This window comes from Oncorhynchus keta, chromosome 1 (genome assembly GCF_023373465.1).
Source record: "Oncorhynchus keta strain PuntledgeMale-10-30-2019 chromosome 1, Oket_V2, whole genome shotgun sequence".
Taxonomy (NCBI): domain Eukaryota; kingdom Metazoa; phylum Chordata; class Actinopteri; order Salmoniformes; family Salmonidae; genus Oncorhynchus; species Oncorhynchus keta.
This window is the reverse complement of record NC_068421.1, coordinates 7,920,388-7,946,718: the sequence shown is the minus strand read 5'-3', so window position 1 is coordinate 7,946,718 and position 26,331 is coordinate 7,920,388. Positions and strand designations below refer to the sequence as shown.

Sequence of the window (26,331 nt, the reverse complement as noted above, 5' to 3'; positions counted from 1 at the left end):
GAAATAGAGGTGGAGGTTGACGGACGGTCTATTGGAGGAAGAGAGTGAAGGAGGAAGAGGAGGAGAGGGCTGAAATAGAGGTGGAGGTTGACGGTCTAGTGGAGGAAGAGAGTGAAGGAGAGGAAGAAGAGGAGGAAGAGTGTGGTTTCCTGCTAGGAGAGACAGATATAACTTTCACACTGCAATACTGAATCTTGACAAGGTTTATCTTGTGCACTGCATATTCTGCAAACGTTATAATAAAACCCTTTCAACTCTCTCCAGAGGGGGGCGCCAGAGACAATGACAACTTTGACAGTTTTTCAAAATGGTAGCCTAAAGGAGACGGACCCAAACTGTTTCATTGTGTGAGACGATTCGGGCAACATAGCTTTGCAAATTGGGGTAAAGTGCTACGTAATTTGTAACAGCATATGAAAAGTGTCTGTATTTTGTTCAGTCCCATAGACTGCAGAAACACATCATGTGCACACTGCACAACCGTTTCATGCCAACCAATCAGGTGACCCGTGGAGCTCCGGTCATGTGATCAAAGCAGCGTGGACGCGCGTCGGCGAGGAGACGCGTCATCCGTCGAAAACAGCAAAAACGGATTGCGCAACATCGCCCGTTCAACATGTATTTTCCTCACATCGTAGTGACATGAGGGCGACATGGGTGCCAAGGAGTCAAGGATAGGTTTCCTTTCGTATGACGAGGCCGTTAAAAGAGGTAAACGGGTGCTGTCTTGTTAATCCATCACTAACGTTATATTAGTTTAGCTACAGTAACTGACGTTAGTTAACTAGCCAGTCGCTAGAGATGGGTTGTCTAGTCAACTAAAACCCACGTTCAGGAGAGAGACATGGGCACTGCAAAGCTGTGCGGATAGCTCCACTGTGTTTCTACACATGGACAATTACAGATAGTTATTAGTTACAGTAGCCAGCTGTCTGTGTTTCTACACATGGACAATTACAGATAGTTATTAGTTACAGTAGCCAGCTGTGTGTGTTTCTACACATGGACAATTACAGATAGTTATTAGTTACAGTAGCCAGCTGTCTGTGTTTCTACACATGGACAATTACAGATAGTTATTAGTTACAGTAGCCAGCTGTCTGTGTTTCTACACATGGACAATTACAGATAGTTATTAGTTACAGTAGCCAGCTGTCTGTGTTTCTACACATGGACAATTACAGATAGTTATTAGTTACAGTAGCCAGCTGTGTGTTTCTACACATGGACAATTACAGATAGTTATTAGTTACAGTAGCCAGCTGTGTGTGTTTCTACACATGGACAATTACAGATAGTTATTAGTTACAGTAGCCAGCTGTCTGTGTTTCTACACATGGACAATTACAGATAGTTATTAGTTACAGTAGCCAGCTGTCTGTGTTTCTACACATGGACAATTACAGATAGTTATTAGTTACAGTAGCCAGCTGTGTGTGTTTCTACACATGGACAATTACAGATAGTTATTAGTTACAGTAGCCAGCTGTGTGTGTTTCTACACATGGACAATTACAGATAGTTATTAGTTACAGTAGCCAGCTGTCTGTGTTTCTACACATGGACAATTACAGATAGTTATTAGTTACAGTAGCCAGCTGTCTGTGTTTCTACACATGGACAATTACAGATAGTTATTAGTTACAGTAGCCAGCTGTCTGTGTTTCTACACATGGACAATTACAGATAGTTATTAGTTACAGTAGCCAGCTGTGTGTGTTTCTACACATGGACAATTACAGATAGTTATTAGTTACAGTAGCCAGCTGTCTGTGTTTCTACACATGGACAATTACAGATAGTTATTAGTTACAGTAGCCAGCTGTCTGTGTTTCTACACATGGACAATTACAGATAGTTATTAGTTACAGTAGCCAGCTGTGTGTTTCTACACATGGACAATTACAGATAGTTATTAGTTACAGTAGCCAGCTGTGTGTGTTTCTACACATGGACAATTACAGATAGTTATTAGTTACAGTAGCCAGCTGTGTGTGTTTCTACACATGGACAATTACAGATAGTTATTAGTTACAGTAGCCAGCTGTGTGTTTCTACACATGGACAATTACAGATAGTTATTAGTTACAGTAGCCAGCTGTGTGTTTCTACACATGGACAATTACAGATAGTTATTAGTTACAGTAGCCAGCTGTCTGTGTTTCTACACATGGACAATTACAGATAGTTATTAGTTACAGTAGCCAGCTGTGTGTGTTTCTACACATGGACAATTACAGATAGTTATTAGTTACAGTAGCCAGCTGTCTGTGTTTCTACACATGGACAATTACAGATAGTTATTAGTTACAGTAGCCAGCTGTGTGTGGCTCTGTCAAGTGTTTCAGAGCAAACTGCTGGCTGGAATCAAAACATTGAACCAAAACCTAATTTTAACAGGCCACGCAATATTTAGGATGTTGGAAAGGTCGCTCTGAGTAAAAGGTGAATGTTTATCAGTGATATTTTTTTATTTAACTAGGCAAGTCGGTTAACAACAAATTCTTATTTATAATGACAGTGGGGTAACTACCTTGTTCAGGTGCAGAACGACAGATTTTTACCTTGTCAGTTCGGGGATTCGATTCAGCAACCTTTTGGGTTAATAGCCCCGCGCTCTAACCACTAGACTACCTGATAACCAGGCGCTGCCCACATGAACAAACCTGAGGGAGTGATAACAGGGTTGATCTGTGAACAACCAAGATAACATTCATTACTTGTGTCTGCTTGATCTCATAACATACGTAACCCATTTAGTCTACTGTATGAGTTCATTAGTGACTGTATGAGTTCATTAGTGACTGTATGAGTTCATTAGTGACTGTATGAGTTCATTAGTGAGTTCATTAGTGACTGTATGAGTTCATTAGTGACTGTATGAGTTCATTAGTGACTGTATGAGTTCATTAGTGACTGTATGAGTTCATTAGTGAGTTCATTAGTGACTGTATGAGTTCATTAGTGACTGTATGAGTTCATTAGTTAGTTCATTAGTGACTGTATGAGTTCATTAGTGACCTTAAAAATGTAAAATACTTTAAATTTTTTTTTTGTTGTGCTAATCAGTGACGTTAAGAGAGAAAGCATGAGATGTCAGCTGTGTTCTTATACTAGGCCAGCTGGAAGAAGTTCTCTCTTAAGATCAGGATATCCTTTAGTGTGTTCTTGTATAGCTATGCCTAGTGCTGAGTCAATGTGTCCCAATGGCATTGCAGTGGTTAGACTGGATAGAAGTGGCCTCGTACCAGCCAAAATGTTTAGGATAAATACTGAATCAATTTGTTATAATTCTGCATATTCATCTGTTCAGTGGTTCAGTGATGTAATATGTAAGAATATTTATCACAAAGCACTTGAAAATATCTTATACCATTACCTGATACTTGTCGTTCTTTGGTCCCTGCAGTTGTAACAACCGAACTTTGCCTGTCAGGATTGATTGTCGAAGTGTGTTACTTTTAGTGTTCTGTCACTGTGCGACCTCGTATGGTAATGTACGACCTCGTATAGTAATGTGCGTTTAGGGTTCTGTCACTGTGCGACCTCGTATGGTAATGTACGACCTCGTATAGTAATGTGCGTTTAGGGTTCTGTCACCGTGCGACCTCGTATGGTAATGTGCGACCTCGTATGGTAATGTGCGACCTCGTATGGTAATGTGCGACCTCGTATGGTAATGTGCGACCTCGTATGGTAATGTGTGTTTAGGGTTCTGTCACTGTGTGACCTCGTATGGTAATGTGCGTTTAGGGTTCTGTCACTGTGTGACCTCGTATGGTAATGTGCGTTTAGGGTTCTGTCACTGTGTGACCTCGTATGGTAATGTGTGTTTAGGGTTCTGTCACTGTGTGACCTCGTATGGTAATGTGCGTTTAGGCCTATTGCCTTTTTATAATTGTGGTGTAGAACTGAAGTAGAATATTCCAGTCGTGGACTTAGTCTTTTCCTGTTTTGCTGAATGTTTGATATGTTGTTCCATTCATTTTTACAAGGTACTGTCACATAACAATGTGACAAAAACAGAATCATTCCTGACCATTAAACTGCATAGAAATGTCCACTGACTGGCTGACTGGCTGACTGGCTGACTGGCTGACTGGCTGACTGGCTGACTGGCTGACTGGCTGACTTGCTGGCTGGCTGTCTTGCTGGCTGACTGGCTTGCTGGCTGACTGACTGGCTGAATGCTTGACTTCTTGTAAGGGACTGATTGCTATTCAGCTAGTCCCTCCCTCTTTCAATGCTCTACTGTCGGCTGCATGGTGACATTACACAGACCTCTGATTTATCATCACGTTGTGAAGCACACGGAATCACCTATAGCCCATCTACCGGGGGGTCACTCTACCGGGGGTCACTCTACCGGGTGGTTACCATACGAGGTCGTACATTACCATACGAGGTCGCACATTACCATACGAGGTCGCACGGTGACAGAACCCTAAACGCACATTACTATATGAGGTGGTGGTCCCCCGGTCACTACCGCCGGGGGGTCACTCTACCGGGGGGTCACAGTGTAACTGAATTAAGTAGAAAGGTGACTACGGAGATTAGAGCCGTTGTCATGGCGACACAGTGGATAGGTGTCTGTCTCCAAACAACTCAAGTAGGCCTACAATGTTTTCCTTCAACAAGCAGACAGTCCCGTGTTGATTCTCTGTTTTCCCCATTGTAGGAGTCAGAAAACACTTAGACTGATATAGCGTATTACTAGATACAGCCTAAATGATGCGATAGACGAGGGTTGTGTTGTCCATCTACTCATAGTAAAACAACTTGACTACTTCGTCACGGTTGACTGCGTTGCCAGGGGTCTAACTGTCAGTGGTGTGGCTGACACCGGCTCTGCTCGGAGTCCATTCATTATAAGTTAAGATTGAGCGAGCAGCGAAGCCGCGGCCCCGGGGTTCATCGGGGTAAAGGTGCTCTGAATATAGATAATGAGCACTTAGACCTGACCGGACCTGTGGATCCATGGTTATTTATGACACACAGACACAGAGCCAGAGAGAGAGCCAGGTGCCACTAGTGGCGACCTAAATAAGGATCGAAAATGTTATCAAATCAAATTTTTTTTTTTTTTTTTTTTTTTTTGTCATGTGTGCCATGTCGACCTCGCAGTGAAATGCTTACGTACTTCTTCCTAGGATTGTATAGAGGAAGTTCCTCCTCTCAGATAACAGTCTATGGAACATGGTTGCTTGTCGTATGGCTAGAGTAGCACGGCAGAATCCTAAACAACCCCGACCTCCAACCCCTTTCCCTCTGACGTTGTCTGTCCATTCCAGCTTCAGGGAGATAATTGAAAGCTCGTTTCAAGGCTGAAACAAGCCAGGTGATTTATCCTGTGTCTGTCATTTCAAAGTGCTGTACTGTTAAAGAGTGTTTGTGCTCTTCAAAACCAGTTTGAAAGATTTTTTGTTTTGTTTTAGGCTTTTTGACACCGCTGAAATTCTCAGCATTGAACAGTTCGCTTATACTGTCATCGTTTGACAGCAGAGGAGAAGAAAAACGCGACGCGCAATACTATCAGTCTCCCATCACCATGCCTTTTACTATAGATATAGACCATGATGTATTCAGGACTGTATCTTTGATGAAGGCCGACACACAGTTCGGTCTTACAGAATATGGTTTTCTATTTGCATTTCCAACCTACAAGAACAGAATGACTCAGCCACTTTATATTCCTACCATGCTGCAATACGAGGTGAGACTCACACATCCACCTGTTTTAATACGAGCAACCCTCTTTACCCTCCTTCCTGTCCCAGAATCATAAACATCCCACACTCACACATCAACCTGTTTTAATACGAGCAACCCTCTTTACCCTCCTTCCTGTCCCAGAATCCTTCCTGTCCCAGAATCATAAACATCCCACACTCACACATCAACCTGTTTTAATACGAGCAACCCTCTTTACCCTCCTTCCTGTCCCAGAATCATAAACATCCCACACTCACACATCCACCTGTTTTAATACGAGCAACCCTCTTTACCCTCCTTCCTGTCCCAGAATCATAAACATCCCACACTCACACATCAACCTGTTTTAATACGAGCAACCCTCTTTACCCTCCTTCCTGTCCCAGAATCATAAACATCCCACAGACTTTGAGGCTGTTGCTTTTTTAATTTGTACATTTTTTAAAAATTGTTATTTATTATTACCCAGAGCAAGCAAGCAATTTCTCTCCGTCTCTCTGCTCTTTCTGCACCTGTTTTAATTTTTTTATTTTATTTTTTTATTTCACCTTTATTTAACCAAGTAGGCAAGTTGAGAACAAGTTCTCATTTACAATTGCGACCTGGCCAAGATAAAGCAAAGCAGTTCGACAGATACAACGACACAGAGTTACACATGGAGTAAAACAAACATACAGTCAATAATACAGTATAAACAAGTCTATATACAATGTGAGCAAATGAGGTGAGATAAGGGAGGTAAAGGCAAAAAGGCCATTGGTGGCAAAGTAAATACAATATAGCAAGTAAAACACTGGAATGGTAGTTTTGCAATGGAAGAAAGTGCAAAGTAGAAATAAAAATAATGGGGTGCAAAGGAGCTAAATTAATTAATTAATTAAATACAGTAGGGAAAGAGGTAGTTGTTTGGGCTAAATTATAGGGGGGGCTCTCGTACTGAAACTCAGCCCTGGTGGGGGGCTCTCGTTCTGAAACTCAGCCCTGGTGGGGGGCTCTCGTTCTGAAACTCAGCCCTGGTGGGGGGTCTCGTACTGAAACTCAGCCCTGGTGGGGACTCTCGTATTGAAACTCAGCCCTGGTGGGGGCTCTCGTACTGAAACTCAACCCTGGTGGGGGGCTCTCGTACTGAAACTCAGCCCTGGTGGGGGGCTCTCGTACTGAAACTCAGCCCTGGTGGGGGCTCTCGTACTGAAACTCAGCCCTGGTGGGAGGGCTCTCGTACTGAAACTCAGCCCTGGTGGGGGGCTCTCGTACTGAAACTCAGCCCTGGTGGGGGCTCTCGTACTGAAACTCAGCCCTGGTGGGGGGCTCTCGTACTGAAACTCAGCCCTGGTGGGGGCTCTCGTACTGAAACTCAGCCCTGGTGGGGGGCTCTCGTACTGAAACTCAGCCCTGGTGGGGGCTCTCGTACTGAAACTCAGCCCTGGTGGGAGGGCTCTCGTACTGAAACTCAGCCTTGGTGGGGGGCTCTCGTACTGAAACTCAGCCCTGGTGGGGGGCTCTCGTACTGAAACTCAGCCCTGGTGGGGGCTCTCGTACTGAAACTCAGCCCTGGTGGGGGCTCTCGTACTGAAACTCAGCCTTGGTGGGGGGCTCTCGTACTGAAACTCAGCCTTGGTGGGGGCTCTCGTACTGAACTCAGCCCTGGTGGGGGGCTGTCGTACTGAAACTCAGCCTTGGTGGGGGGCTCTCGTACTGAACTCAGCCCTGGTGGGGGGCTGTCGTACTGAAACTCAGCCCTGGTGGGGGGTCTCGTACTGAAACTCAGCCCTGGTGGGGGGTCTCGTACTGAAACTCAGCCCTGGTGGGGGGGTCTCGTACTGAAACTCAGCCCTGGTGGGGGGGGCTCTCGTTCTGAAACTCAGCCCTGGTGGGGGGGCTCTCGTTCTGAAACTCAGCCCTGGTGGGGGGGTCTCGTACTGAAACTCAGCCCTGGTGGGGGCTCTCGTTCTGAAACTCAGCCCTGGTGGGGGGGCTGTTGTGCAGCTGGCACCGTCACATGTTAATCACCTTCACTAGTCAAGGTGAAACCTCTCTCCATAGCAGCGGATAGGATATGACCTCGTTGTTAGTTAGTTGACACCCTATTCCCTAGGGCTGTGGTCCACCAGTAGTGCACTAGGGAATAGGGAAACATTTGGGATGCGACCAGTGACACATAAGATCAGCTTACTCTTCCCAAATTAGGGTTAGGGACACCTTAGTCTTTAGCCTGTTGTTAGGGACACCTTAGTCTTTAGCCTGATGTTAGGGACACCTTAGTCTCTAGCCTGTTGTTAGGGACACCTTAGTCTCTAGCCTGATGTTAGGGACACCTTAGTCTTTAGCCTGATGTTAGGGACACCTTAGTCTCTAGCCTGTTGTTAGGGACACCTTAGTCTTTAGCCTGATGTTAGGGACACCTTAGTCTTTAGCCTGATGTTAGGGACACCTTAGTCTTTAGTCTGATGTTAGGGACACCTTAGTCTTTAGTCTGATGTTAGGGACACCTTAGTCTCTAGCCTGATGTTAGGGACACCTTAGTCTTTAGTCTGATGTTAGGGACACCTTAGTCTTTAGTCTGATGTTAGGGACACCTTAGTCTCTAGCCTGATGTTAGGGACACCTTAGTCTTTAGCCTGATGTCTCTCTCTTCCCCCACTCTTTCTCTCCTCCCCACTCTTTCTCCCCCAACCTTTCTCTCTGTAGTAACTGATGTGGAGTTGAAGCGGCTGAAGGATGCCTTTAAGAGGACCAGCGGCCTGTCCTTCTACATGGCCCAACAGTGCTTCTATAGAGAAGTACTGGGAGATGGGATCCCTCCGAAGGTTGCAGAGGTACGTCCCCTGGGACCTAGAACACACACACACACACACACACCAACACCAACACCAACACCAACACCAACACCAACACACACACACACAATTTTCAGACATAACCTGGTAGGAAATTGGGATATGACTGTCCCTTTCACCTCCCAACCCCTACAGTCCAGGTGTGACTCCTCTCACCTCCCCAGTCCAGGTGTGACTCCTCTCACCTCCCCAGTCCAGGTGTGACTCCTCTCACCTCCCCAGTCCAGGTGTGACTCCTCTCACCTCCCCAGTCCAGGTGTGACTCCTCTCACCTCCCCAGTCCAGGTGTGACTCCTCTCACCTCCCCAGTCCAGGTGTGACTCCTCTCACCTCCCCAGTCCAGGTGTGACTCCTCTCACCTCCCCAGTCCAGGTGTGGTGACTCCTCTCACCTCCCCAGTCCAGGTGTGGTGACTCCTCTCACCTCCCCAGTCCAGGTGTGGTGACTCCTCTCACCTCCCCAGTCCAGGTGTAGTGACTCCTCTCACCTCCCCAGTCCAGGTGTGGTGACTCCTCTCACCTCCCCAGTCCAGGTGTGGTGACTCCTCTCACCTCCCCAGTCCAGGTGTGGTGACTCCTCCCACCTCCCCGGTCCAGGTGTGGTGACTCCTCTCACCTCCCCAGTCCAGGTGTGACTCCTCTCACCTCCCCAGTCCAGGTGTGACTCCTCTCACCTCCCCAGTCCAGGTGTGGTGACTCCTCTCACCTCCCCAGTCCAGGTGTGGTGACTCCTCTCACCTCCCCAGTCCAGGTGTGGTGACTCCTCCCACCTCCCCAGTCCAGGTGTGACTCCTCTCACCTCCCCAGTCCAGGTGTGGTGACTCCTCTCACCTCCCCAGTCCAGGTGTGGTGACTCCTCTCACCTCCCCAGTCCAGGTGTGGTGACTCCTCTCACCTCCCCAGTCCAGGTGTAGTGACTCCTCTCACCTCCCCAGTCCAGGTGTGGTGACTCCTCTCACCTCCCCAGTCCAGGTGTGGTGACTCCTCTCACCTCCCCAGTCCAGGTGTGGTGACTCCTCCCACCTCCCCGGTCCAGGTGTGGTGACTCCTCTCACCTCCCCAGTCCAGGTGTGACTCCTCTCACCTCCCCAGTCCAGGTGTGGTGACTCCTCTCACCTCCCCAGTCCAGGTGTGGTGACTCCTCTCACCTCCCCAGTCCAGGTGTGGTGACTCCTCCCACCTCCCCAGTCCAGGTGTGACTCCTCTCACCTCCCCAGTCCAGGTGTGGTGACTCCTCTCACCTCCCCCAGTCCAGGTGTGACTCCTCTCACCTCCCCAGTCCAGGTGTGGTGACTCCTCTCACCTCCCCCAGTCCAGGTGTGACTCCTCCCACCTCCCCAGTCCAGGTGTGGTGACTCCTCCCACCTCCCCAGTCCAGGTGTGGTGACTCCTCCCACCTCCCCAGTCCAGGTGTGACTCCTCTCACCTCCCCAGTCCAGGTGTGACTCCTCTCACCTCCCCCAGTCCAGGTGTGACTCCTCTCACCTCCCCCAGTCCAGGTGTGACTCCTCTCACCTCCCCAGTCCAGGTGTGGTGACTCCTCTCACCTCCCCCAGTCCAGGTGTGACTCCTCTCACCTCCCCAGTCCAGGTGTGGTGACTCCTCCCACCTCCCCAGTCCAGGTGTGGTGACTCCTCTCACCTCCCCAGTCCAGGTGTGGTGACTCCTCTCACCTCCCCAGTCCAGGTGTGGTGACTCCTCCCACCTCCCCAGTCCAGGTGTGACTCCTCTCACCTCCCCAGTCCAGGTGTGGTGACTCCTCTCACCTCCCCAGTCCAGGTGTGGTGACTCCTCTCACCTCCCCCAGTCCAGGTGTGACCCTCCCACCTCCCCAGTCCAGGTGTGGTGACTCCTCCCACCTCCCCAGTCCAGGTGTGGTGACTCCTCCCACCTCCCCAGTCCAGGTGTGACTCCTCTCACCTCCCCAGTCCAGGTGTGACTCCTCTCACCTCCCCCAGTCCAGACTCCTCTCACCTCCCCAGTCCAGGTGTGGTGACTCCTCTCACCTCCCCCAGTCCAGGTGTGACTCCTCTCACCTCCCCAGTCCAGGTGTGGTGACTCCTCCCACCTCCCCAGTCCAGGTGTGGTGACTCCTCTCACCTCCCCAGTCCAGGTGTGGTGACTCCTCTCACCTCCCCAGTCCAGGTGTGGTGACTCCTCCCACCTCCCCAGTCCAGGTGTGACTCCTCTCACCTCCCCAGTCCAGGTGTGGTGACTCCTCTCACCTCCCCAGTCCAGGTGTGGTGACTCCTCTCACCTCCCCAGTCCAGGTGTGGTGACTCCTCCCACCTCCCCAGTCCAGGTGTGACTCCTCTCACCTCCCCAGTCCAGGTGTGGTGACTCCTCTCACCTCCCCAGTCCAGGTGTGGTGACTCCTCTCACCTCCCAGTCCAGGTGTGACTCCTCCCACCTCCCCAGTCCAGGTGTGGTGACTCCTCCCACCTCCCCAGTCCAGGTGTGGTGACTCCTCCCACCTCCCCAGTCCAGGTGTGACTCCTCCCCCCCCAGTCCAGGTGTGACTCCTCTCACCTCCCCCAGTCCAGGTGTGACTCCTCTCACCTCCCCAGTCCAGGTGTGGTGACTCCTCTCACCTCCCCAGTCCAGGTGTGACTCCTCTCACCTCCCCAGTCCAGGTGTGGTGACTCCTCCCACCTCCCCAGTCCAGGTGTGGTGACTCCTCTCACCTCCCCAGTCCAGGTGTGGTGACTCCTCTCACCTCCCCAGTCCAGGTGTGGTGACTCCTCCCACCTCCCCAGTCCAGGTGTGTCCAGGTGACTCCTCTCACCTCCCCAGTCCAGGTGTGGTGACTCCTCTCACCTCCCCAGTCCAGGTGTGACCTCCCCCAGTCCAGGTGTGGTGACTCCTCTCCCCAGTCCTCCCTCAGTCCCGGTCCAGGTGTGGTGACTCCTCCCACCTCCCCAGTCCAGGTGTGGTGACTCCTCTCACCTCCCCAGTCCAGGTGTGGTGACTCCTCTCACCTCCCCAGTCCAGGTGTGGTGACTCCTCTCACCTCCCCAGTCCAGGTGTGGTGACTCCTCTCACCTCCCCAGTCCAGGTGTGGTGACTCCTCTCACCTCCCCAGTCCAGGTGTGGTGACTCCTCTCACCTCCCCAGTCCAGGTGTGGTGACTCCTCTCACCTCCCCAGTCCAGGTGTGGTGACTCCTCTCACCTCCCCAGTCCAGGTGTGGTGGCTCCTCTCACCTCCCCAGTCCAGGTGTGGTGGCTCCTCTCACCTCCCCAGTCCAGGTGTGGTGGCTCCTCTCACCTCCCCAGTCCAGGTGTGACTCCTCTCACCTCCCCAGTCCAGGTGTAGTGACTCCTCTCACCTCCCCAGTCCAGGTGTAGTGACTCCTCTCACCTCCCCAGTCCAGGTGTAGTGACTCCTCTCACCTCCCCAGTCCAGGTGTAGTGACTCCTCTCACCTCCCCAGTCCAGGTGTAGTGACTCCTCTCACCTCCCCAGTCCAGGTGTGGTGACTCCTCTCACCTCCCCCAGTCCAGGTGTGGTGACTCCTCCCACCTCCCCAGTCCAGGTGTGGTGACTCCTCTCACCTCCCCAGTCCAGGTGTGGTGACTCCTCTCACCTCCCCAGTCCAGGTGTGGTGACTCCTCTCACCTCCCCAGTCCAGGTGTAGTGACTCCTCCCACCTCCCCAGTCCAGGTGTGGTGACTCCTCCCACCTCCCCAGTCCAGGTGTGGTGACTCCTCTCACCTCCCCAGTCCAGGTGTGGTGACTCCTCTCACCTCCCCCAGTCCAGGTGTGGTGACTCCTCTCACCTCCCCCAGTCCAGGTGTGACTCCTCCCACCTCCCCCAGTCCAGGTGTGACTCCTCCCACCTCCCCCAGTCCAGGTGTGACTCCTCCCACCTCCCCAGTCCAGGTGTGGTGACTCCTCCCACCTCCCCAGTCCAGGTGTGGTGACTCCTCCCACCTCCCCAGTCCAGGTGTGGTGACTCCTCCCACCTCCCCAGTCCAGGTGTGGTGACTCCTCCCACCTCCCCAGTCCAGGTGTGGTGACTCCTCCCACCTCCCCAGTCCAGGTGTGGTGACTCCTCCCACCTCCCCAGTCCAGGTGTGGTGACTCCTCTCACCTCCCCAGTCCAGGTGTGGTGACTCCTCTCACCTCCCCAGTCCAGGTGTGGTGACTCCTCTCACCTCCCCCAGTCCAGGTGTGGTTACTCCTCCCACCTCCCCCAGTCCAGGTGTGACCTCCCCTCCCCCAGTCCAGGTCCCACCTCCCCCAGTCCAGTGACTCCTCCCACCTCCCCAGTCCAGGTGTGGTGACTCCTCCCACCTCCCCAGTCCAGGTGTGACTCCTCTCACCTCCCCAGTCCAGGTGTGGTGACTCCTCTCACCTCCCCAGTCCAGGTGTGGTGACTCCTCTCACCTCCCCAGTCCAGGTGTGGTGACTCCTCTCACCTCCCCCAGTCCAGGTGTGACTCCTCCCACCTCCCCCAGTCCAGGTGTGGTGACTCCTCTCACCTCCCCAGTCCAGGTGTGGTGGCTCCTCTCACCTCCCCAGTCCAGGTGTGGTGGCTCCTCTCACCTCCCAGTCCAGGTCCCCCTCCCCAGTCCAGGTGTGGTGACTCCTCTCACCTCCCCCAGTCCAGGTGTGGTGACTCCTCTCACCTCCCCCAGTCCAGGTGTGGTGACTCCTCTCACCTCCCCAGTCCAGGTGTGGTGACTCCTCTCACCTCCCCAGTCCAGGTGTGGTGACTCCTCTCACCTCCCCAGTCCAGGTGTAGTGACTCCTCTCACCTCCCCAGTCCAGGTGTAGTGACTCCTCTCACCTCCCCAGTCCAGGTGTAGTGACTCCTCTCACCTCCCCAGTCCAGGTGTAGTGACTCCTCTCACCTCCCCAGTCCAGGTGTAGTGACTCCTCTCACCTCCCCAGTCCAGGTGTAGTGACTCCTCTCACCTCCCCAGTCCAGGTGTAGTGACTCCTCTCACCTCCCCAGTCCAGGTGTAGTGACTCCTCTCACCTCCCCCAGTCCAGGTGTGGTGACTCCTCTCACCTCCCCAGTCCAGGTGTGGTGACTCCTCCCACCTCCCCAGTCCAGGTGTGGTGACTCCTCTCACCTCCCCAGTCCAGGTGTGGTGACTCCTCCCACCTCCCCAGTCCAGGTGTGGTGACTCCTCCCACCACCCCAGTCCAGGTGTGGTGACTCCTCTCACCTCCCCAGTCCAGGTGTGGTGACTCCTCTCACCTCCCCCAGTCCAGGTGTGGTGACTCCTCTCACCTCCCCCAGTCCAGGTGTGGTGACTCCTCTCACCTCCCCAGTCCAGGTGTGGTGACTCCTCCCACCTCCCCAGTCCAGGTGTGGTGACTCCTCTCACCTCCCCAGTCCAGGTGTGGTGACTCCTCTCACCTCCCCAGTCCAGGTGTGGTGACTCCTCTCACCTCCCCCAGTCCAGGTGTGGTGACTCCTCTCACCTCCCCAGTCCAGGTGTGGTGACTCCTCCCACCTCCCCAGTCCAGGTGTGGTGACTCCTCTCACCTCCCCAGTCCAGGTGTGGTGACTCCTCTCACCTCCCCAGTCCAGGTGTGGTGACTCCTCTCACCTCCCCAGTCCAGGTGTGGTGACTCCTCTCACCTCCCCAGTCCAGGTGTGGTGACTCCTCTCACCTCCCCAGTCCAGGTGTGGTGACTCCTCTCACCTCCCCAGTCCAGGTGTGGTGACTCCTCTCACCTCCCCAGTCCAGGTGTGGTGACTCCTCCCACCTCCCCAGTCCAGGTGTGGTGACTCCTCCCACCTCCCCAGTCCAGGTGTGGTGACTCCTCCCACCTCCCCAGTCCAGGTGTGGTGACTCCTCCCACCTCCCCAGTCCAGGTGTGGTGACTCCTCCCACCTCCCCAGTCCAGGTGTGGTGACTCCTCCCACCTCCCCAGTCCAGGTGTGGTGACTCCTCTCACCTCCCCAGTCCAGGTGTGGTGACTCCTCTCACCTCCCCAGTCCAGGTGTGGTGACTCCTCTCACCTCCCCAGTCCAGGTGTGGTGACCCTCACCTCCCCAGTCCAGGTGTGGTGACTCCTCTCACCTCCCCCAGTCCAGGTGTGGTGACTCCTCTCACCTCCCCCAGTCCAGGTGTGACTCCTCCCACCTCCCCCAGTCCAGGTGTGACTCCTCCCACCTCCCCAGTCCAGGTGTGGTGACTCCTCCCACCTCCCCAGTCCAGGTGTGACTCCTCTCACCTCCCCAGTCCAGGTGTGGTGACTCCTCTCACCTCCCCAGTCCAGGTGTGGTGACTCCTCTCACCTCCCCAGTCCAGGTGTGACTCCTCCCACCTCCCCAGTCCAGGTGTGGTGACTCCTCCCACCTCCCCAGTCCAGGTGTGGTGACTCCTCCCACCTCCCCAGTCCAGGTGTGGTGACTCCTCTCACCTCCCCAGTCCAGGTGTGGTGACTCCTCTCACCTCCCCAGTCCAGGTGTGGTGACTCCTCTCACCTCCCCAGTCCAGGTGTGGTGACTCCTCTCACCTCCCCAGTCCAGGTGTGGTGACTCCTCTCACCTCCCCAGTCCAGGTGTGGTGACTCCTCACACCTCCCCAGTCCAGGTGTGGTGACTCCTCTCACCTCCCCAGTCCAGGTGTGGTGACTCCTCTCACCTCCCCAGTCCAGGTGTGGTGACTCCTCTCACCTCCCCAGTCCAGGTGTGGTGACGCCTCTCACCTCCCCAGTCCAGGTGTGGTGACTCCTCTCACCTCCCCAGTCCAGGTGTGGTGACGCCTCTCACCTCCCTAGTCCAGGTGTGGTGACTCCTCTCACCTCCCCCAGTCCAGGTGTGGTGACTCCTCTCACCTCCCCCAGTCCAGGTGTGACTCCTCTCACCTCCCCAGTCCAGGTGTGGTGACGCCTCTCACCTCCCCAGTCCAGGTGTGGTGACTCCTCTCACCTCCCCAGTCCAGGTGTGGTGACGCCTCTCACCTCCCTAGTCCAGGTGTGGTGACTCCTCTCACCTCCCCCAGTCCAGGTGTGGTGACTCCTCTCACCTCCCCCAGTCCAGGTGTGACTCCTCTCACCTCCCCAGTCCAGGTGTGACTCCTCCCACCTCCCCAGTCCAGGTGTGGTGACTCCTCTCACCTCCCCAGTCCAGGTGTGGTGACTCCTCTCACCTCCCCAGTCCAGGTGTGGTGACTCCTCCCACCTCCCCAGTCCAGGTGTGGTGACTCCTCTCACCTCCCCAGTCCAGGTGTGGTGACTCCTCTCACCTCCCCAGTCCAGGTGTGGTGACTCCTCTCACCTCCCCAGTCCAGGTGTGGTGACTCCTCTCACCTCCCCAGTCCAGGTGTGGTGACTCCTCTCACCTCCCCCAGTCCAGGTGTGACTCCTCTCACCTCCCCCAGTCCAGGTGTGACTCCTCTCACCTCCCCAGTCCAGGTGTGACTCCTCCCACCTCCCCAGTCCAGGTGTGGTGACTCCTCCCACCTCCCCTGTCCAGGTGTGGTGACTCCTCTCACCTCCCCATCCAGGTGTGGTGACTCCTCTCACCTCCCCAGTCCAGGTGTGGTGACCACCTCCCCAGTCCAGGTGTGGTGACTCCTCTCACCTCCCCAGTCCAGGTGTGGTGACTCCTCTCACCTCCCCAGTCCAGGTGTGGTGACTCCTCTCACCTCCCCCAGTCCAGGTGTGGTGACTCCTCTCACCTCCCCCAGTCCAGGTGTGGTGACTCCTCTCACCTCCCCAGTCCAGGTGTGGTGACTCCTCTCACCTCCCCAGTCCAGGTGTGGTGACTCCTCTCACCTCCCCAGTCCAGGTGTGGTGACTCCTCTCACCTCCCCAGTCCAGGTGTGGTGACTCCTCTCACCTCCCCCAGTCCAGGTGTGGTGACTCCTCCCACCTCTCCAGTCCAGGTGTGGTGACTCCTCTCACCTCCCCAGTCCAGGTGTGGTGACTCCTCCCACCTCCCCAGTCCAGGTGTAGTGACTCCTCTCACCTCACCAGTCCAGGTGTGGTGACTCCTCTCACCTCCCCAGTCCAGGTGTGGTGACGTCTCAGGGCCCATAGGGTAGTGCACTACTTTTGACCAGGGCCCATAGGGTAGTGAACTAATTTTGACTAGGGCCCATAGGGCAGTGAACTAATTTTGACCAGGGCCCATAGGGTAGTGCACTACTTTTGACCAGGGCCCATAGGGTAGTGCACTACTTTTGACCAGGACCCATAGGGTAGTGCACTACTTTTGACCAGGGCCCATAGGGCAGTGCACTACTTTTGACCAGGGCCCATAGGGTAGTGAACTAATTTTGACCAGGGCCCATAGGGTAGTGCACTACTTTTGACCAGGGCCCATAGGGTAGTGAACTAATTTTGACCATGGCCCATAGGGCAGTGCACTACTTTTGACCAGTGCCCATAGGGCAGTGCACTACTTTTGACCAGGGCCCATAGGGCAGTGCACTACTTTTGACCAGGACCCATAGGGCAGTGCACTACTTTTGACCAGGACCCATAGGGCAGTGCACTACTTTTGACCAGGACCCATAGGGCAGTGCACTACTTTTGACCAGGGCCCATAGGGTAGTGCACTACTTTTGACCAGGGCCCATAGGGTAGTGCACTACTTTTGACCAGGACCCATAGGGTAGTGCACTACTTTTGACCAGGACCCATAGGGTAGTGCACTACTTTTGACCAGGGCCCATAGGGCAGTGCACTACTTTTGACCAGGGCCCATAGGGTAGTGAACTAATTTTGACCAGGGCCCATAGGGTAGTGCACTACTTTTGACCAGGGCCCATAGGGTAGTGAACTAATTTTGACCAGGGCCCATAGGGCAGTGCACTACTTTTGACCAGGACCCATAGGGCAGTGCACTACTTTTGACCAGGGCCCATAGGGTAGTGCACTACTTTTGACCAGGACCCATAGGGCAGTGCACTACTTTTGACCAGGGCCCATAGGGCAGTGCACTACTTTTGACCAGGGCCCATAGGGCAGTGCACTACTTTTGACCAGGGCCCATAGGGCAGTGCACTACTTTTGACCAGGGCCCATAGGGCAGTGCACTACTTTTGACCAGGGCCCATAGGGCAGTGCACTACTTTTGACCAGGGCCCATAGGGGCAGTGCACTACTTTTGACCAGGGACCATAGGGTAGTGCACTACTTTTGACCAGGGCCCATAGGGTAGTGCACTACTTTTGACCAGGGCCCAAATAATATTTAGTCAGCCACCAATTGTGCAAGTTCTCCCACTTAAAAAGATGAGAGAGGCCTGTAATTTTCATCATAGGTACACTTCAACTCTGACAGACAAAATTAGGGAAAAAAAATCCAGAAAATCACATTGTAGGATTTTTAATTAATTTATTTGCAAATGATGGTGGAAAATAAGTATTGGCTCCTGTATAGGGAATAGGGAGACATTTTGGATGCACACATTGTATCTGTGTTCTTAGGTTGACCACAGGGACTTGTTGTTGTTTTAGGCTACAGTAGCTAGCTGGTTTAATGCATTTCCCCAGTTCAAACATTTCTAATTCCACTTTCCCCATCAGAGTCTCTGTCTTCCTGCTCCGGTTTCTGTCGTGTTGGGCTGAAGGAAGCTGTACCCATACTGTAAAAATGCCTATTCTCAATTTCACTCACACACACACACACACACACACACACACACACACACACACACACACACACACACACACACACACACACACACACACACACACACACACACACACACAGATGCCACCTGACTGACTTTATCAGTGAATAAACACTAGTTGTGTTTGTACTGTGTGTGTCAAAGGCAGTGACTGAGTCATCAAAGGGGATTGACATAGGCCTATTCTGCTGTGGACATTTCTTTTGAGGAAGTGGAAAAATGCTTGGCCAGTGTAGAAACACAGCCTTAACATGCTGACCATGAACCAAGGTTATTCTATCATTTCATCCAAATTTCTCGCGAGCGTCAGCGAAGCCGGGCGCTAAAATACAACTTGGTTCTATTCTAAAAGAGCTAGCAACAACAAGCTAGCTAGCAACGACACGCTAGCTAGCAACGACACGCTAGCTAGCAACAACAAGCTAGCTAGCAACAACACGCTAGCTAGCAACAACACGCTAGCTAGCAACAACACGCTAGCTAGCAACAACAAGCTAGCAAGCAACAACACGCTAGCTAGCAACAACACGCTAGCTAGCAACAACAAGCTAGCTAGCAACAACACGCTAGCTAGCAACGACACGCTAGCTAGCAACAACAAGCTAGCTAGCAACAACACGCTAGCTAGCAACAACACGCTAGCTAGCAACAACACGCTAGCTAGCAACAACACGCTAGCTAGCAACAACACGCTAGCAAGCAACAACACGCTAGCTAGCAACAACAAGCTAGCTAGCAACAACACGCTAGCTAGCAACAACAAGCTAAATGGTCATGAATGTTTCATGTGTTTCGACCTGGTCCCAAATGATTGTAGTTGGTTCAGAGTTTGTTTTTGATATTTCCTGTCCTGATTTTGTGTCTGGTGTGGATGGATAAAGTCAACATGTGCGCGTCCCCGGTCTAGTCAGTATGCTGGGGCTTGGAAGTGGCATTCCATTGAAACTGTCTTGGCCATATTAAATCAAAACCGCAATCCAGTTGTTTTGTTGATAAATTGGGAGAAAAGTTAATTTCGATCATGTTTGTATCCACATATCCAGCAACAAGAAACAAAAGTATACAAATAACCTTAATGTCCACATGTTAATTCCAACATGTTCTATAGCTATCCTAGGAAACATGGGTATTGATTTAAAAAATTCTGCTTGATTCTTAATAATTAAATTAACAGGTGATTCTGCTAGTGTCTTTACTATAGGAGGACTTTCCAGCAGAGTCTGCAACATTCTGCATCCTATTCCCTATTCCCTTCCCTACATTTGACCAGGGCCCATAGGGCTCTCGTGTTCAAACAAGCAGTAAGGCAGACATTATTATTGTTATTATTTATATTTGTCTTTTACCAGCGAGACGGCAGCGAGTCAGATTCACCGTGTGGGATTAAAAGCCGTACATGGGGGTAGACGGAGAGATTCTGGGGAGGAGCTGCAGCCTCGTCACTCTCTGGTTTTATTTAATACATGTTCGTTATCTTCTTAAGGATGTAGCAGAATACAGTTCCCTGGCAGGAACATCACTCAGCGGAGTTTCAGAGCGCCACCTATAGTTTTTGATAAAACTCAAACTGTCATTAAACTTTCATTAAAATACACATTCAAGGTAGTGAATTAAAGCTACACTCGTTGTGAATCTATCCACCAAGTCAGATTTGTAAAATGCTTTTCGGCGAAAGCATGAGAAGCTATTATCAGATAGCATGTAACACCCCAAAAGACCCGCAGGGGACGTAAACAAAATAATTAGCATAGTCGGCGCTACACAAACCGCACAAATAAAATATAAAACATTCATTACCTTTGACCATCTTCTTTGTTGGCACTCCTAGATGTCCCATAATCACTATTGGGTCTTTTTTTCTCTCGATTAAATCGGTCCATATATAGCCTAGATATCGATCTATGAAGACTGTGATCAATGAAAAAAATAGTGTTTTTTAACGTAACGTCATTTTTTAAAATTAAAAAAGTTGACGATAAACTTTCACAAAACACTTCGAAATACTTTTGTAATGCAACTTTAGGTATTAGTAAACGTTAATAAGCGATCAAATTGATCACGAGGCGAATTATTTTCTATAGCTGTGCGTCTGGAAATAATGTCCGGGTAAATCTCAACCAAAATATCCGGTCGGAGACCTGAAGAACTGCTCTGCCCTGTGTCTGTTTGAACAAGAAAAAAATTGTAGGCAAATGACAAGACTGTTGACATCGTGTGGAAGCTGTAGGTATTGCAACCTCGGCTCCATTTAATGGGGGTCACTTTTAACAATTGGTTGAAGTTGCGCATGGATATATTTTTCCATTTTCAGTGATCAGATTTTCCTGCACTTTTCAATGAAACGCACGTTCTGTTATAGTCACAGCCGTGATTTAACCAGTTTTAGAAACGTCTGAGTGTTTTCTATCCACACATACTAATCACATGCATATACTATATTCCTGGCATGAGTAGCAGGGCGCTGAAATGTTGCGCGATTTTTAACAAAAAGCTGCGAAAATTCGCAGCTTCCTTAAGAGGTTCCCATAACATGTGAGTCAGAGGAAGTGGACCATATACCTAGCTTCTCTAAAAGGCTGTGTGTTTTGTAAATAATGAGTGTAGTTGTTTTATTTTGGGCCCATCAGGCTCAGGCTCAGGGCAGTAAGAAACCCCCAGGCTGTGTCCATCGCTAGGCCTGACAGCAGGGCCCTTCCAGGGGCCACAACATCATGTGATTAGTGGACCACTGGGGCCCTCCTTGGGGCTGCTCCGTCACTGTGATTAGTGGACCACTGGGGCCCTCCTTGGGGCTGCTCCGTCACTGTGATTAGTGGACCACTGGGGCCCTTCTTGCGGCTGCTCCGTCACTGTGATTAGTGGACCACTGGGGCCACTGGGGGACCACTGGGGCCCTCCTTGGGGCTGCTCCGTCACTGTTAGTGGACCACTGTGATTTAGTGGACCACTGGGGCCCTCCTTGGGGCTGCTCCGGGATTAGTGGACCACTGGGGCCCTCCTTGGGGCTGCTCCGTCACTGTGATTAGTGGACCACTGGGGCCCTTCTTGTCCGTCACTGTGATTAGTGGACCACTGGGGCCCTCTTTGGGGCTGCTCCGTCACTGTGATTAGTGGACCACTGGGGCCCTCCTTGGGGCTGCTCCGTCACTGTGATTAGTGGACCACTGGGGCCCTCCTTGGGGCTGCTCCGTCACTGTGATTAGTGGACCACTGGGGCCCTCGTTGGGGCTGCTCCGTTACTGTGACTAGTGGACCACTGGGGCCCTCCTTGGGGCTGCTCCGTCACTGTGATTAGTGGACCACTGGGGCCCTCCTTGGGACTGTGTCCTTGGGGCCACTCCGTCACAATACATTCTGATGAAGGATGGAGGAAGCCTATATACTCTGTGGACACCTGTTCGACGAACATCTCATTCCAAAATCACGGGTATTAAAAATCATCGGTCCCCCCCTTTGTTGCTATAACAGCCTCCACTCTTCTGGGAAGGCTTTCCACTAGATGTTGGAACATTGCTGCTATAACAGCCTCCACTGTTCTGGGAAGGCTTTCCACTAGATGTTGGAACATTGCTGCTATAACAGCCTCCACTGTTCTGGGAAGGCTTTCCACTAGATGTTGGAACATTGCTGCTATAACAGCCTCCACTCTTCTGGGAAGGCTTTCCACTAGATGTTGGAACATTGCTGCTATAACAGCCTCCACTCTTCTGGGAAGGCTGGGCCTTGTAACCATGGTGTGGAATAAGGCTTTGGTGTGGAATAAGGAATGGGCCAACCATGGTGTGGAATAAGGAATGGGCCTTGTAACCATGGTGTGGAATAAGGAATGGGCCTTGTAACCATGGTGTGGAATAAGGAATGGGCCTTGTAACCATGGTGTGGAATAAGGAATGGGCAACCATGCCCATGGTGTGGAATAAGGAATGGGCACCATGGTGTGGAATAAGGAATGGGCCTTGTAACCATGGTGTGGAATAAGGAATGGGCCTTGTAACCATGGTGTGGAATAAGGAATGGGCCTTGTAACCATGGTGTGGAATAAGGAATGGGCCTTGTAACCATGGTGTGGAATAAGGAATGGGCCTTGTAACCATGGTGTGGAATAAGGAATGGGCCTTGTAACCATGGTGTGGAATAAGGAATGGGCCTTGTAACCATGGTGTGGAATAAGGAATGGGCCTTGTAACCATGGTGTGGAATAAGGAATGGGCCTTGTAACCATGGTGTGGAATAAGGAATGGGCCTTGTAACCATGGTGTGGAATAAGGAATGGGAGTTTTAACCATGGTGTGGAATAAGGAATGGGAGTTTTAACCATGGTGTGGGAAGGAATGGGCCTTGTAACCATGGTGTGGAATAAGGAATGGGCCTTGTAACCATGGTGTGGAATAAGGAATGGGCCTTGTAACCATGGTGTGGAATAAGGAATGGGAGTTTTAACCATGGTGTGGGAGTAAGGAATGGGCCGTGTAACCATGGTGTGGAATAAGGAATGGGCCTTGTAACCATGGTGTGGGAGTAAGGAATGGGCCGTGTAACCATGGTGTGGGAGTAAGGAATGGGAGTTTTAACCATGGTGTGGGAGTAAGGAATGGGCCTTGTAACCATGGTGTGGAGTAAGGAATGGGAGTTTTAACCATGGTGTGGGAGTAAGGAATGGGAGTTTTAACCATGGTGTGGGAGTAAGGAATGGGAGTTTTAACCATGGTGTGGGAGTAAGGAATAAGGAATGGGAGTTTTAACCATGGTGTGGAATAAGGAATGGGAGTTTTAACCATGGTGTGGAATAAGGAATGGGAGTTTTAACCATGGTGTGGAATAAGGAATGGGCCGTGTAACCATGGTGTGGGAGTAAGGAATAAGGAATGGGCCGTGTAACCATGGTGTGGGAGTAAGGAATAAGGAATGGGAGTTTTAACCATGGTGTGGGAGTAAGGAATAAGGAATGATCAACATCCACGTCTTTGGCGCGGATGTGGTGGGAAGGGTTGCACATTTTGGGGAATATTCAGAGGTGGAAACTTTCTGTGGGAATATATGGGAATTAACGGGAATATATGGGAATTAACGGAAATATATGCAAAATAATATTACCATTTAAACGTAGATGTTTATATGTACACTACCGTTCAACAGTTTGGGGTCATTTAGAAATGTCCTTGTATTTGACAGAAAATCACTTTTTTTTGTCCATTAAAATAACATCAAATTGATCAGAAATACAGTGTAGACGTTGTTAATGTTGTAAATGACTATTATAGCTGGAAAAGGCAGATTAGATAGGTTATATCTACATAGGTGTACAGAGGCCCATTATCAGAAACCATCACTCCTGTGTTCCAATGGCACTTTGTGTTAGCTAATCCAAGTTTATCATTTTAAAAGGCTAATTGATGATTAGAAAACCCTTTTGCAATTATTTTAGCACACCTGATTAAAAAAGCTATACAACTGGGCTTCTTTAGACTAGTTGAGTGTCTGGAGCATCAGCATTTGTGGGTTCGATTACAGGCTCAAAATGGCCAGAAACAAATAACTTTCTTCTGAAACTCGTCAGTCTATTCATGTTTTGAGAAATTAGTGTTATTCCATGTGAGATCTTTCCAAGAAACTGAAGATCTCGTACAACGCTGTGTACTACTCCCTTCACAGAACAGCGCAAACTGGCTCTAACCAGAATAGAAAGAGGAGCGGGAGGCCCCGGTGCACAACTGAGCAAGAGGACAAGTACATTAGTGTGTCTAGTTTGAGAAACAGACGCCTCACAAGTCCTCAACTGGCAGCGTCATTAAATTGTACCCGCAAAACACCAATCTCAATGTCAACAGTGAAGAGGCAACTCTGGGATGCTGTCCTTCTAGGCAGCATCTAATTAAAACTCCTCAGTTAGCAGGCTCAAGCAAACTAAAACCCACATGGTAGCAAACACTAACTAGCAGACATTTTTTAACAAGTTAGAAATTATTTAAACACACTTTGCTGTTGGCACACTATTTACTAGTTAACAAAAAATAAAGTATGTCATATAGAATATATTCACCCCACCCAGTATTGTAACCAAATCTTACCAGAAAGCATGTAGTCCTTGGCTCAGACAGTGTAGTAGTGTGGGCTCTCATTAGTGTGCCAGAATCAGCTGTGCATGTAGTCCTGGGCATGTGATGAAGAGTGCACTGTGCATGTGATGGAAGAATGCACTGTGCATGTGATGGCTGTGCATGTGATGGAGCATCTCATGTGATGGAAGAATGTGTGCATGTGATGAAGCACTGTGCATGTGATGGAAGAATGCACTGTGCATGTGATGGAAGAATACACTGTGCATGTGATGGAAGAATGCACTGTGCATGCAGAGGGTTGCAATTCTATTGAATTGGGGATAGTTTAACCAAAATATGGCACAAGTCCTAGAATTGCCTTAAGTGTATCACACAAAAAGAGGTTCACTGTTATAAACTCATTTTTTAAATATATATTTTTTAATGAATTTAAACAAAATTACCCAAATTCCAGGGCTTAACTTCTCATGGAAAATTTCTGTAAATGTACTGGAAAGTTTCCGATCCTAGTGGTGGGGTTTAACTGCCTTGTTCAAGGGCAGAATGGCAGTGTTTTTCCCCCCACCTTGCCAGCTCATGGATTCAAACCAGCAACCTTTTGGTTATTGGCCCAATGCTCTAACCGCTAGGCTACCTGCCTCTCCTCAACTGGGATCTGTCTACTGGCATATTTCTAGATATGTTAACACTGTCTTCCTTTTCTCTCTCTGTTCTCTCCCTGCAGGTGATCTACAACTCGTTTGGAGGCACCTTTAAAGGACTGCACTTCAGCAACCTCATCATTGGCCTGGTGCTGCTGACCAGAGGACGAGATGGGGAGAAGGCCAAGTGTATGTTTCCTCTCTCTCCCCCGCCCTCTTCTCTCTCCCCCGCCCTCTTCTCTCTCCCCTGCTCTCTTCTCTCTCCCCTGCTCTCTTCCTCCTCTCTCCCCTGCTCTCTTCCTCCTCTCTCCCCTGCTCTCTTCTCTCTCCCCTGCTCTCTTCCTCCTCTCTCCCCTGCTCTCTTCGTCCTCTCTCCCCCGCCCTCTTCTCTCTCCCCCGCCCTCTTCTCTCTCCCCCGCTCTCTTCTCTCTCCCCCGCTCTCTTCTCTCTCCCCTGCTCTCTTCCTCCTCTCTCCCCTGCTCTCTTCCTCCTCTCTCCCCTGCTCTCTTCCTCCTCTCTCCCCTGCTCTCTTCCTCCTCTCTCCCCTGCTCTCTTCCTCCTCTCTCCCCTGCTCTCTTCCTCCTCTCTCCCCTGCTCTCTTCCTCCTCTCTCCCCTGCTCTCTTCCTCCTCTCTCCCCCGCTCTCTTCCTCCTCTCCCCCGCTCTCTTCTCTCTCCCCCGCTCTCTTCTCTCTCCCCCGCTCTCTTCCTCCTCTCTCCCCTGCTCTCTTCTCTCTCCCCTGCTCTCTTCCTCCTCTCTTCTCTCTCCCCCCCGCTTTCTTCTCTCTCCCCTGCTCTCTTCCTCCTCTCTCCCCGCAGGTTCTCTCTCTGAGTGATGTTTGGAATTGATGTGTGTGAGGCAGCAGAGAGTCAAGGCCAGGACTAAGACCAGCCTGCCTGCCGGGATGATAAGATCAGCCTGCCTGCCAGGGCTGATAAGACCAGCCTGCCTGCCAGGGCTGATAAGACCAGCCTGCCTGCCAGGGCTGATAAGACCAGCCTGCCTGCCAGGGCTGATAAGACCAGCCTGCCTGCCAGGGCTGATAAGACCAGCCTGCCTGCCAGGGCTGATAAGACCAGCCTGCCTGCCAGGGCTGATAAGACCAGCCTGCCTGCCAGGGCTGATAAGACCAGCCTGCCTGCCAGGGCTGATAAGACCAGCCTGCCTGCCAGGGCTGATAAGACCAGCCTGCCTGCCAGGGCTGATAAGACCAGCCTGCCTGCCAGGGCTGATAAGACCAGCCTGCCTGCCGGGCTGATAAGACCAGCCTGCCTGCCTGCCGGGCTGATAAGACCAGCCTGCCTCCTGGGATGATAAGACCAGCCTGCCTGCCGGGCTGATAAGACCAGCCTGCCTGCCGGGCTGATAAGACCAGCCTGCCTGCCGGGCTGATAAGACCAGCCTGCCTGCCTGCCGGGCTGCTAAGACCAGCCTGCCTCCTGGGATGATAAGACCAGCCTGCCTGCCAGGATGAAC

The 26,331-nt window shown here is 51.4% G+C and overlaps 1 protein-coding gene across 1 annotated transcript in view; it reads left to right on the top strand.

Annotated features, from left to right (window-relative positions):
- Positions 1–500: 500 nt before the first annotated feature.
- The window catches only part of LOC118380406 (ubiquitin carboxyl-terminal hydrolase 32-like), a 175,935-nt gene continuing 150,104 nt past the window's right edge, over positions 501–26,331 (top strand). The window contains exons 1-3 of the mRNA XM_052469303.1: positions 501–711; positions 8,404–8,531; positions 24,940–25,045. Of these exons, the coding sequence (XP_052325263.1) occupies positions 654–711; positions 8,404–8,531; positions 24,940–25,045 (292 nt within the window). The 5' untranslated portion in view covers positions 501–653. The remainder of the gene's footprint in view (positions 712–8,403; positions 8,532–24,939; positions 25,046–26,331) is intronic.